Raw genomic sequence first — 13,705 nt, 5'->3', positions numbered from 1 at the left:
GTGCTACCTTTTATTATATTGGTGCATATCATCTATTCTACATAAATTTTCATGCAGCACTGCAAAGATTTCTCTTAGTGTCCTAAGTAATCTTAACAAGACCTTTTTCTGAGACAGGGTCTTGCTCTGTCACCCAGGCTGGAGTGCAGTGGCGTGATCACAGCTTACTGCAGACTCGACCTCCTGGGCTCAGGTGATTTTCCCACCTCAGCCTCCTGAGTAGCTGGGATTACAGGCACGTCCACCATGCTTGGCGAATTTTTGTATTTTTTGTAGAGATGGGGTTTCACCATTTGCCCAGACTAGTCTTGAACTTAAGCAACCTGCCCACCTAGGCCTCCCAAAGTGCTGGAATTACAGGCACAAGCCACGGCGCCTGGTCACAAGACTTTTTTTTTTTTTTTTTTGAGACGATGTTTTGTTTAATTGATTTCTGCTTTTATGTCAGTTCTCTTTCTTCTGCTTGCTTCTAGTTTAATTTCATAGTCTGTCCTTTCCTCTTTATTTTGTTTGTTTGTTTGGTTTTGTTTTTTTGAGACAAGGTCTCACTCTGTCACCCAGGCTGGAGTGCAGTGGCAAGGTTATGATTCACTGCAGCCTCAACCTCCCAAACTTAAGTAGTGATCCTTCTACCTCAGCCTCCCAAGTAGCTGGGACCTCAGGGGTGCACCATCATGGCTGGCAACTTTTTGTATTTTTTGTAAAGATGAGGTCTTACCATGTTGCTCAGGCTGCTCTCCAACTCCTGAGCTCAAGCAATCCACCCGCCTCGGCCTCCCTAAGTGCTGGAATTATAGGTGTGAGCCACTGCACTTGGCCTAATTTTGTATTTTTCTCATTTCTTAAGTAGAAGCTTATATTATTGAAATGAGACCTACATTTTTTCCAGTGTAGGCAATTCTAAAAATTTCTATTTGAGTATTGCTTTAGGTGTATGTTACAGATTTTCATTGTCATTTTTTTCATGTTCAATTAAACAATTTTCTAAGTAACTTTGTGGCTTCCTCTTTATACTGTGATTTGTACAGTTATGTAATTTCCAACGTTTGGGGATTTACTAAATATCTTTGAATTTAGAAAATCAAAATTTCTAGCTTAATTCATTGTGGCCAAAGAATATGCTATGTATTATGTCATTTCTTTAAACTTTGTAGATAGATGTTGTACATTCCAGAATATGGTATGTCTTGGTGCGTGTTCTGTGTGTCCACAAAAATAATTTGTATGCTGCTGTTGTTCGGTGGCATATTGTCTTCTATGTCTTTACTGAGTTTTTGTCTCCTTGTACTTTAAACCAGGGGTGCCTACCCGATACTGATCTGGTACCACTCTGTGGCCTGTTAGGAAGTAGGCCGCACAGCAGGAGGTGAGCTCAGCCTCCAGTCAGATCAGCTCAGGCATTAGATTCTCAAGGAGTGTGAACCCTGTTGTGAACTGGGCATGTGAGGGATCTAGGTTGAGTGTTCCTTATGAGAATCTGACTAATGCCTGATGATTTGAGGTGGAACAGTTTCATCCCGAAACACCCACCTCACTACCCTTCCCACTCCTCCGCCCTCTTGTCCATGGAAAAATTGTCTTCAATGAAATCAGTCCCTGGTGCCAAAAGGGTTGGGGACCGCTGCTTTAGACTGTTGAGAGAGAAGTGATGATATCTTTAACTGTAATTATGCATTTTTCTATTTTTCCATTTGGTGGTAAAAGTTTTTAGTTACATCATTTTGTGTTCTAAAGCTCTGTTGTTACCAGTGCACACACAGTTAATATTATGTCTTCTTTGTGAATTGATCCCCTTATGAAATTACCCTCTTTATCTGTGATAATATTTTTTGTTCTAAAGTATACTTTCTCTGTTATTCAGATAGCCACTCCAGCTTTATTAACTAATCTCCAGTTAGTTTAGTTTAGATTTCACCAGTTTCTGCACTAATGTATTAATTAAGGTATAATTCATATACCATAAAATTCACCCTTTTAAAGTATATAGTTCAGTGGTTTTTAGTATATTCAGATGGTTGTACAGCCATCACCACCATCTAACTCCAGAATATTTCATCATCTCAAAAAGAATCCCCATACTCATTGGCAGTCACTCTGTATTCTCCTGTGCCTCCATACCATCATCTTATTTCAGAGTCCAGTTCAGGATATCACACTATATTTAGTTGTCCCATCTTTTTAGTCTCCTCCAGTCTTTGATGATTTCTCCGTCTTTCCTCATTTTTTGTGACCTTGACAATTTTTTAAGAGGATGGGTCAGGTTTGGTAGAATATTCCTCCATTTGGGTTGTCTGATGTTTTTCTCATGACTAGAATGGGGTTATAGATTTTGGGGGAAGAATACCACAAAGATGAAGTGCCTTTCTTACTACATCATATCAGGGAGGTCATGATACCAATACGATTTACTGCTAGTGATGTTAACCTTGATCACTTGGTTAACATGTCTGCCAGATTTCTCTACGGTAGAGCTACTATTTCTTTCCATACTTTATTGTTAGAAAGTGAGTCATTAAATCCAGCCCACACTCTAGGAAAGGGGAATTCAACTTCACCACCTGAATGTGGATTATGATTATTTGTAGTACTACTGTAAGGAAGATTTGACCCTTCTCCACCAGTATTTTTCCATTCAGTAATACTTATCAGTATGTACTCATTTATATTTATTTCATATTTTGGGTAACAGTATTACATTATGTATTTTATAGCTTCGATTATTCTAGTTTTGGCCACTAGGAGCTCTTGCAGGTTGGCTCCTATGCTGTTTTGAAATACTCCAATTTGTTTTCGTTAGCACTTACTTTTTGGCATTATAAGATGCTCTAGGCTTGTCTTTTATTTTTCCTGCCACAGATCTAGAATCAGGTGTTTCACCAAAGGGCCCTGGTTCCTTTTATTGAATAATGATATTTTATATTATTTTATTTATCTTTTGAGATGGAGTCTCATTCTGTCGCCCAGGCTGGAGTGCAGTGGTGCGATCTCGGCTCACTGCAACCTCTCCTGCCCGGATTCAAGCAATTCTCCTGCCTCAGCCTCCCGAGTAGCTGGGATTACAGGCACCTGCCACTGCACCTGGCTAATTTTTAGTTTTACTAGAGATGGGGTTTCACCATCTTGGCCAGGCTGGTCTTGAACTCCTGACCTCGTGATCCACCCGCCTAGGGCTCCAAAAGTGCTGAGATTACAGGCGTGAGCCACCTTGCCGGCCAAATAATGATATTTTAGAAATCAAGATCTTTGAGGGACCTGGGTGTTTGGGCTCCAGCCTTTTTTCCCCCTAATCAGCTTTATTGTGATTTTAATGCATATGTCATACAGTTCACCCATTTATTAAAGTATATAGTTTAGTGGTTTCTAGCATATTCACAAAGTTGTGTAACCATCACCAAAATCAATTTTAGAATACATTTTGTCATCTGAAAAAGAAACCTTGGGCCGAGGATAGTGGCTGATACCTGTAATCCTAGCACTTTGGGAGTCTGAGGTGGACGGATCACCTGAGGTCAAGCGTTTGAGACCATCCTGGCCAACATGGCGAAACCCCGTCTCTACTAAAAATACAAAAATTAGCCAGGAGTGGTGGCACATGCCTGTGATCCCAGCTACTCGAGAGGCTGAGGCAGGAGAATCGCTTGAACCCAGGAAGTGGAAGTTGCAGTGAGCTGAGATCGTGCCACTGCACTTCAGCCTGGGCAACAGAGCAAGACTCCACCTCAAAAAAAAAATAATAATAATTTTAATTGTGTCCCATTTCTTTTTACTTTTGTTCCTTGTGTTTTTGGTGTCACGTGTACAAAACTTAGTGAATGCAAGGTTATGAAGATTTACACCTATGTTTTCTTTTAAGAATTTTATAGTTTCTCTCTTATCTTAGTCCTCCAATTCAATTCATTGTTGACACTGTCTACCTGGAGATAGCATCAGATTCTATAGGTTAAGGACTCAGTCCCACAAGAAAGACTGCCTCCATTTTGGATGCCTATGGCAGAACTATACTCCTGATGAATCAGCTATAAATTGGGATTTCCACTACTCCCCCTTAAAAGAATAAGATCAATAAGGCCGAGTGTGGTGGCTCTTGTCTGTAATCCCAGCACTTTGGGAGGCCGAGGCAGGCAGATCACGAGGTCAAGAGATCAACGCCATCCTGGCCAACATGGTGAAACCCCATCTCTACTAAAAAATACAAAAATTTAGCTGGGCGTGGTGGCATGCCCCTGTAGTCCCAGCTACTCAGGAGGCTGAGGCAGGAGGATCACTTGAGCCTGGAGGTGGAGGTTGCAGTGAGCCGAGATTGCACCACTGCCCTCCAGCCTGGTGACAGAGCAAGACTCTGTCTCAAAAAAAAAAAAAGAAAAGAAAAAAAAAAGAATGAGGTCAATAAATTGACCTATCTTCAAATTCACTATTTTTTCTACCTGCTCAAATCTGTTGCTCAGCACTTAATTTTTTTTTTAATTTCCGTTTTTGTACTTCTTAAATTTAGTCATCAAAAGGAATGAACAGGCCAGCTGTGGTGGCTCACATCTGTAAATCCCAGCACTTTGGGAGGCCGAGGCGTGGGGATTGCTTGAGCCCAGGAGTTCAAGACCCAGCCTGGGCAATATGATGAAACCTCCAGCCCCACAAAAAAATTAGCTGGGCTTGGAGATGCATGCTTGTAGTCCCATCTACTCAGGTGGCTGAGGTGGGTGAATTACTTGAGCCCAGAATGTCAGGGTTGCAGTGAGCTGTAACCCAGTGTACTCTGTCTAGCCTGGGTGACTGACAGAGCAAGACCCTGTCTCAAAGAATCAACAGTTTTTGTACTTAACAACTTAAGAATCTCTCTCTCTCTCTCTTCCCCCTCCTACCCCCAACCCCTTTATTTTTTCTTTTTCTTTCTTTTTTTTTTTTGAGACAAGCTCTTCCTCTGCTGCCCAGCCCTGAGTGCAGTGGTATGATCATAGCCCACTGCAGCCCCACCTCCTGGGCTCAAGTGATCCTCCCACCTCAGCCTCCTATGTAGCTGGGACCACAGACACCACCATACCCGACTGATTTTTAAATTTTTTGTAGAGTAGGGTCTCGCTACCTTGCCTAGGCTTGTCTGAAATTCTGGGCTCAAGGGATCCACCTGCCTGAGCCTTCCAAAGTGTTGGGATTACAGGCATGAGCCACCACTTTTTGTGGATTTTTAAAAATAATTTATCTCATTATTGATATTCAGTATTTATGGGTGAGACACCATTCTCATGCTTTCCTTTAAGTTCTTTAGCCATGATTTTCTTTAGTCCTTTGAAATGTTTAAAGGTTTAAAGATAAGCTGATTTAGTCTTTGCCTAGTAACTTTAATACTTAGGTTTCCAGTTTCTGTTGATTCTTTTTTTTTTCTCCTGTTGTATGGACCATACTTTGTTCATAGCTTGTAATATTTTGCTGAAAACTAGAAATTTAAATAATATACAGTGGCACCTGCAGGAATCCAATTCTCCTCTTCCCCAGGGTTTTTGTTGTTGCCATTGCTGCTGCTGTTGTAATTACTGTTGACTTCTTTTACCTAATTATATAATGTCGATATTATTGTTATGTGTGGCCAGTGAATTCTCCACTCAGCTTAGTGGTCAGGTAATGATTGAACAGAGATCTTGGTTTTCTAGAACCAGTTAGTTAGCTGGAATTTGTGGAGAGGCTCTGCGTATGTGTCATTGCATGTCTTCAACTTAATTCAGACAGGCATTTGCAAACTCTTTACTTTCTTGTTGTATACATTCTCAAGTTAAGCCAGAGGTATAAAGTTAGGGCCTTCTTAGGGCTTTCCTGAGCATGCACATAGTGCTGGGCATGTGCATAGCTCTACACATTGTCATGGTATTACAGACTCACAATAATTTGTCAGAACTTTTCAGAACCATAATGGACAACTCTTAGCCCAGCCCAGCTTTTCCTTAACGTTTTTGGTTAGTCTGTTTTGTATTTTCCACTGCCTCAGGTACCTTTAAGATTAAATAGTTGCCTGCCATTGTTTTCAACAAAGCTGCCAGGGAAAATGTTTTCATACTGGCCAAGCTCCAAATCCAATCATATGTAGACAGCCTTGCAAGTAGAGTTTTCTAGGGAACCATTAGAAAAGTAAACTTAATGACAATTCTCTGGGAGTAAGGCTTTGGCGAAATGCCAGCCCATTCTATCCTCTCCAGGGCTTGTTAGCTTCCTCGGTTTTTACTTTGAATGTGTTTTAAGGCTGCTGCACAGCTAAAGTATAGGAGATTGGATTAGGGTAAGTTAAAATCATGTAGCTTGATGTTCTTACTGAATGTCAGCCATTTTCTTTAAATACCTACTCCTTGAATTGTTGCAAGCCTCTGGTTATTTTCTGGAATTCTGAAAATGATGCTTATAATTTTTGGCAATTTTCCTATTGCTTTTGTGGAAGAGAGAACTTTTCAGGTTTTCTGGATTTCTTCATATATAAAATATGGGGATACTGCAAAGGACGTTCACTGCAGCAGGATTTACAGCAAAGGTGTGAGAAACAACCCAAATGCCCAAAATAAGGAAATAGTTTTATAAAATGGTTCATGTAGGTATACATTTGATGGAGTATAATGCAGATACTGTCAGTCATCCATGTAAAGAGAATATTTTATGGTGTAAAAAAAATGTTTACAATGTGATACAGGTGAAAAAAGCAGAATACAAAATACAGTATGTTGAAGTTTTTAAAAATAAGTTTTGTAAGGGAAATCAGCAATGTCAGCATTTATTATTTCTGGGTGATAGAATGACAGTTAAATTACGTGAGTAAAAAGAAAAATACCGTTGTTCCATATTGTGTACTCTAAAATTAGATTATTTTGTTATAAAATGTACAGAGTACTGTTTTTCACTTGTGAGGCAAGTTAAAATTATATTTATGTATGTTTGTGTATGTGAGTGAGTGTGAGTTTTGGTGACTTAAAATAGCCTTTTATAGGGGCAGGGCACGGTGGCTCACGCCTGTAATCCCAGCATTTTGGGAGGCCGAGGCAGGTGGATCACAAGGTCAAGAGATTGAGACCATCCTGGCCAACATGGTGAAACCCCGTCTCTACTAAAAATACAAAAATTAGCTGGACGTGGTGGCGTGCACCTGTAGTCCCAGCTACTCGGGAGGCTGAGGCAGGAGAATCGCTTGAACCTGGGAGGTGGAGGTTGCAGTGAGCTGAGGTCACGTCACTGCACTCCAGCCTGCTGACAGAGTGAGACTCCGTCTTAAAAAAAAAAAAGGCTTTTATAAATATTTGAAGGGGTGCTGTAAGAACTTACTAATGACCCTGGCACTGGGGATAACAAAGTATGTCTGAGCTACTTTAATCTCAAGAGTTTACTCTATGAAAGGAGCTTTGTTTCTGTAGCGTGTAGTAGGGTGAATTATTAGGCAGATGAATAAGTTATAGTCTCATTTATTAGCATTTCATTTTTTTTCTTTTCAGGCGCATATTAAATTTCCTATTGACTACCCCTATTCACCACCTACCTTCAGATTCTTGACCAAAATGTGGCACCCCAACATTTATGAGGTAAGAGACATCCATCATAAATTTCTCTGAAGATTTTTTTTTTTTAAATCAGTACTTTAAAATAGCCTATCTCAGCACACTTTGATACTTAGGCTTTTGTAGCCATAGAGAAATATTAATGATTTTGCACTTCAGTTAACAGTTTCTGGATTATTTAACATTAGTGTAGTTTTATAATATCCTGTGTATATTCTACAGGATAAAGGATAAAGTAAAGGATTTGGGCTTTAGACTTTTGCTGTTCATTGCTAGGGTTATAATACACATGTCTTTAACATGTGCATTTAAAAATTTAATAGATAATGTAATATAAATTTATTTGTGTGCCTATCCTCTAACTTCACAGCAAGGGTCACCTGTTCCTATGGGTGAGAGATTCAGCTTTTGGTAGGGGGAGCGGGATTTATCCCATTACATTTGGACTGGCCTCCTTTTAGGAATTGCTGCTGAACATTTGGGAGGCTCTTTTGGAATAAATTCAAGGTGAGGTTCTTGTACTAGACAAGTGCACATGCCTAGGGGAAGCATTTCTAGCTTTGTTGATGAAACGTACTTAGCTTTGGGCTAATCCATAAGGATACTAGAATAATGCATTCTGTTTCTCAGGTTGATATATGAGGGCCCGCTAGTTTTTTTCCTTTGAGGCTACTCTTCACTATTCTATAAGTGTGCTTTTTTGTTTGTTTGTTTGTTTGTTTGTTTGTTTGTTTTTGAGACAGTCTCGCTCTGTAGCCCAGGCTGGAGTGCAGTGGCGCAGTCTCGCTCACTGCTACCTCTGCTTTCCAGCTCCCAGTTCAAGCAGTTCTCCTGCTTCAGCCTTCCGAGTAGCTGGGATTACAGGCATGCGCCACCATGCCCAGCTAATTTTTGTATTTTTAGTAGAGATGGGGTTTCACCATGTTGGCCAGGCTGTTCTTGAATTCCTGACCTCGTGATCCACCCACCTTGGCCTCCCAAAGTGCCGGGATTACAGGCGTGAGCCACCGCGCCTGGCCTACTATTCTAAAAGTGTGTTTTTAAATCTCCAAATGTTTTGGGGATTTTGCAGGTATCTTTCTGTTAGGAACTTCCAGTTAAATTCCGTTGTGATCTGAAAGCAGACATTGTATGATTTCTATTTTTAAAAATTTGTCAGTATGTGCCTTATGGCCCAGAATGTGGTATATCTTCATGAAAGTTCCATGTGAACTCAAGAACAATGTGTAATCTGCAGTTACAAGTGGAGTAGTCTATAATGCTCATTATATACACTTGAAGAATGGTGTTGCTGAGTCCAGCTATGTCTTTACTTATTTTCTGCCTGCCAGCTCTGTCCATTTCAAAAAACAAAAAAACAAAAAAAAATTCTGTAATCTTTTATTTGCAATATGGTTTTGCAGTGTTCTCATTTTTTCGTAGCAGCATCCCAAGCATTGAAATTGCTTTAGATTCTTGGCCATCTTATTCATGCATCAGTTCTTTTTTTTGGCCCTGTGGATGTTGGAAGTACCTTTGCTCCAGAAACTGAGCTAACATCACCTTTAAATTACTTTTATTTTATTTATTTATTTGTTATTTGAGACGGAATCTCTGTCACCCAGGCTGGAGTGCAGTGGTGCGATTTCAGCTAACTGAAACCTCCACCTCCTGGGTTCAAGCGATTCTCCTGTCTCAGCTTCTTGGGTAGCTGGGACTACAGGTGTGCACGACCACACCTGGCTAATTTTTGTATTTTTAGCAGAGACAGTGTTTCACCATGTCGGCCAGAGTGGCCTCGAACTTCTGACCCCAAGTGATCCACCTGCCTTGGCCTCCCAAAGTGCTGGGATTACAGGGTAAGCCGCCATGCCCGGCCACCTTTAAATTGCTTTTAGGCAAGAAATGGAGAACTCGCTCTAGGGTCTTGAATTTGGAGTTCATTCTGTATAAATGAGCACATTGGGGCAGCTGTGTCATTTTCCACAGTCTGTTTCTTATGTAAGATATCTTAATTTTTCTTTTTCAGACAGAACAGACTGGTACTGAAATGATATATAGTTTTCTTTTGAGAAATAAGCTTTCTAAATATTGTTTAATATTTGACATAATATAAATAAACAATAGTGACTACACTGTTCTGTGTAACAACATTATCTTCCTTTTGTAGGAAAGAGTCTGTAGAAATAATTCATTGTTTCCTAAGTTCAAACTGAGTTCAGTACGCACAGCAGTATTTTGGTATCTGTCTTAGTACATTTGCTTAGACTGGATAATATATTAACAACAGAAATTTATTGCTCACAATTCTGGAGGCTGGGAATTCCAAGACCAAGCCACCAGCACATTTGGTCTGTTGAGGGCTTGTTTTTCAAGCCTGTTTTGTTGCATCTTTATGGGAGAAGAGGCAAGGCAGTTCTCTCTTGCCTCTTTCTTTTTTTTATTTTTAGTAGAGACAGGGTTTCACCGTGTTAGCCAGGATGGTCTCGATTGCCTGGCCTCATGATCCGCCCACCTTGGCCTCCCAAGGTGCTGGGATTACAGGCGTGAGCCACCGCACCCAGCCCTCTCTTGCCTCTTTCATAAGGGTGCTAATCCCATTCATGGGTGACACCAAAATTCAGACCGTAACAATGTCCCTATCTAATAATTAAAGGTTTTTGCCTTTACAGTTACGTGGTGTATATATAGATTTTAGATAGCAAGAGAGAAGTGAGAAGGAGCAAACTTTTGTCTTGCAATTGAGAGCTAATTACTTTTGTGTTTTTGAGATGGAGTCTCGTTCTGTCACCCAGGCTGGAGTGTGGTGGCATGATTTCAGCTCACTGCAACTTCTGCCTCCCTTCAAGGATTCTTCTGCCCCAGCCTCCTGAGTAGCTGGGACTACAGGTGTGCGCCACCACACCCAGCTAAGTTTTGTATTTTTAGTAGAGACAGTGTTTCACCATATTGGTCAGGCTGGTCTCTAACTCCTGATTGTGATCCTCCCACCTCGGCCTCCCAAAGTGCTGGGGTTACAGGCGTGAGCCACCGCACCCAGCAGAGAGTTAATTGCTCTTAAAGCCATATACATACTATTTCCATCTTAGTTATCTAATTCCCAAACACCTCTCAAAAAAGAAACAGAAAAATAGGAAAAAGGAGTCAAAGCTCTACAGGAAAGAAGTGTAGGTAGGTAATTACACTCCCCTTTCCACTTTTTTTTCAGTACATAGGCTATTTAGTTCTTTCAAGAGATACCATTAGATCATGATATAAAATTTTTTCCATATTCATAATGAATTTTTCTACAATAAAATGCATGCATATCCCATAAATGTGTAGATATTTTTCACACACAAATGTTTTGTTTTTAAAGAAGTGATAGGCCGGGCTCAGTGGCTCACCCTATAATCCCAGCACTTTGGGAGGCTGAGTTGAGGAGTTCAAGACCAGCCTGGTCAACATGGTGAAACCCCGTCTTTACTAAAAATACAAACATCAGCCGGGTGTGGTGGCACGCGCCTGTAATCCCAGCTACTCAGCAGGATAAGGCAGGAGAATCGGCTTGAACCCGGGAGGCAGAGGTTGCAGTGAGCTGAGATCGAGCTAAGGCCGGGCTCGGTGGCTCACGCCTGTAGTCCCAGCACTTTGGGAGGCCGAGGCAGGCAGAACATGAGGTCAGGAGTTTGAGACCAGCCTGGCCAACATGGTGGAACTCCATCTCCACTAAAAATACAAAAATTAGCCAGGCGCAGTGGCAGGTGCCTGTAATCCCAGCTACTCAGGAGGCTGAGGCAAGAGAATTGCTTGAACCCAGGAGGCAGAGGTTGCAGTGAGCTGAGATCATACCACTGTACTCCAGCCTGGGCGACAGAGCAAGACTCTGTCTTGCAGGGAGGGGGTGGTTGGGGGAAGAAGTGACAAATCATATTTAGGAATTAAATTTGATGTTGTCAAAGGAATCATAAGAAACTCTTCTCACGTGACTATTAACCTTCATAGCAGTATGGAAAGGAAATGGTATCAGAATTGAAATTTTTGAGGGCCAGTGTTGGTATTTGTGGTAATAGAGATCTAGAGACCCCATCTGGCCAAAAATAGTTTCTTATGTCATATTTTTTGTTGTTGTTGTTGTGTTTTTTTTGGGTTTTTTTGTTTTTTGTTTTTTGAGATGGAGTCTTGCTCTGTCACCCAGGCTAGAGTGCAATGGTGCAATCTTGGCTCACTGCAACCTCCGCCTCCCGGGTTCAAGCTATTCTCCTGCCTCAGCCTTCTGAGTAGCTGGGATTACAGGTGCCCGCCCGGCTAATTTTTGTATTTTTAGTAGAGACGCCGTTTTACATCTTGGCCAGGCTGGTCTCGAACTTCTGACTTCGTGATCCACCTGCCTCGGCCTCCCAAAGTGCTGGGATTACAGGAGTGAGCCACCACACCCAGCTCTTATGTTTTTTAAAAGACAGGTGTGGTCAGGTGTGGTGGCTCACGCCTGTAATCCTAACACTTTGGGAGGCCGAGGTAGGCGGACCACTTGAGGCCAGGAGTTCAGGACTAGCCTGGCCAACACAGTGAAATCCCACCTCTACTAAAAATAGAAAAAATTAGCTGGGCATGGTGGCACACACCTGTAATCTCAGTTGCTTGGGAGGCTGAGGCATGAGAATCGCTTGAACCCAGGAGGCAGAGGTTGCAGTGAGCCAAGATTGCACCACTGCACTCCAGCCTCGGCAACAGAGTGAGACTCCTGTCTCAAAAAATAAATAAATAAATAAATCAAAAGACAAGCGCTTTGGTCACAGTTTATTAAATAAATGTATAGATATATTACTGCAGCCCCCAAAAGTTGTAAATAACTGTTGTGTTACATGAGTGGATTTATTTTAAAATTGTCTTCTCCTTGAGTTAAAGCTGCAAAACTTTCTGTTGCTGTTGGCTGGGCACAGTGGCTTATGCCTATAATCCCAGCACTTTGGGAGGCTGAGGCAAGTTCACCAGGCGTAGTGGCACATGCCTGTAGTCCCAGCTACTTGGAAGGCTGAGGTGGGAGGGTCACTTGAGCCTAGAAGGTCGAGGCTGCAGTGAACTGTGTATATGTATGTGTGTGTGTGTATATATATTTATATTTTCATCATTACCATATTTGTGAAATTCATTAGTATCAATGGAGAACTAGGAAAACTAAGGAAATTTGATAGGAATTTGTCATCAGTGATTGTACTGCACAATCTATTTCCTTTCTGCTTTGCGAATTTGTCATCAGTGATGGTACTGCACAATCTGTTTCCTTTCTGTTTTGCACTGTGTTTAGTGAGCCTTAATATGTATGTTACTGGTTACATTCTGGTCATATTGTTAAAAAGTAGACAACTAATGAGCACCATATTTTTCACAAACTGTATTACAATGAGAGTTCATATAACACTTTCTTTACTACAGACTTCACAGATAAGGCAACACATAGAATTTCACTGTTCATTAGTACCTAAACATTTTTTATAATAGACATTAATTTTTAGAGCAGTTTTGGGTTCATTACAAAATTGAGGGGAAAGTTCAGAGAAAAAAATTGCTGATTATTTTATTAATAGTGTGTTGTAGAACACAGTATGGAGCTTTTTATAAGTTGCTCTATGGGGATATACATTTATAGGTTTATCTATATGGTACATTAGCCATCATTTAGAATATATTAGTATTTAGGCCACTAAATTTGTACTTTTCAGAGCTGAGCTCTGGTTTGTAAATAACTTGTCACAAGCAGGATTTTATGCATATTTATGTAATTCTTGGATTTACAGATCTTATCCATTTTCTCTTAACATTTTAAGGTATAGGGAAAGGTTTCCTAAGTATTGACATGCCCAAATTTGGCCATATATCAGAATCATGTGGAGAAGTTATTAAAAAGAATCCTGGAAATTTTTATTTAATTGGATTTGGATGGGGTGTAGGCTAGATAATTCTTCATTTTATCTTTTAGAATCCCCATTCTAGAGTCCAATAACTTCCTCATTTAAAAAAAAAGAATTTATTGAGATGAAATTCATATACATAAAATTAACCATTTAAAGTAAACAATTTGCAGGGAGATCCCTTGAGCCCAAGAGTTCGAAGTTTCAGTGAGCTACAATCATGCTACTGCACCAGCCTGGGTGACAGAGCAAGACTGTATCCTTCATTCATAAATAAATAAGTAAATAAATAATCAATTCAATAACATTTAG

At 40.6% G+C, this 13,705-nt stretch overlaps 1 protein-coding gene across 3 annotated transcripts in view; it reads left to right on the top strand.

The window, feature by feature from the left end:
• Positions 1-13,705, top strand: part of UBE2R2 (ubiquitin conjugating enzyme E2 R2) — a 103,065-nt gene that overhangs the window by 62,212 nt on the left and 27,148 nt on the right. For 2 of the 3 annotated variants that reach the window (XM_016960746.4, XM_016960748.4), the window contains exon 2: positions 7,461-7,547. The exons of the other annotated variant lie outside the window; for it this stretch is intronic. In XM_016960746.4, the coding sequence (XP_016816235.1) occupies positions 7,461-7,547 (87 nt within the window). The remainder of the gene's footprint in view (positions 1-7,460; positions 7,548-13,705) is intronic. 3 annotated transcript variants of the gene reach the window in all.

Source organism: Pan troglodytes, chromosome 11 (genome assembly GCF_028858775.2).
Source record: "Pan troglodytes isolate AG18354 chromosome 11, NHGRI_mPanTro3-v2.0_pri, whole genome shotgun sequence".
NCBI classification, from domain to species: Eukaryota; Metazoa; Chordata; class Mammalia; order Primates; family Hominidae; genus Pan; species Pan troglodytes.
Note: the sequence above shows the minus strand (reverse complement) of the source record. Positions and strands in the feature narration are given on the sequence as shown.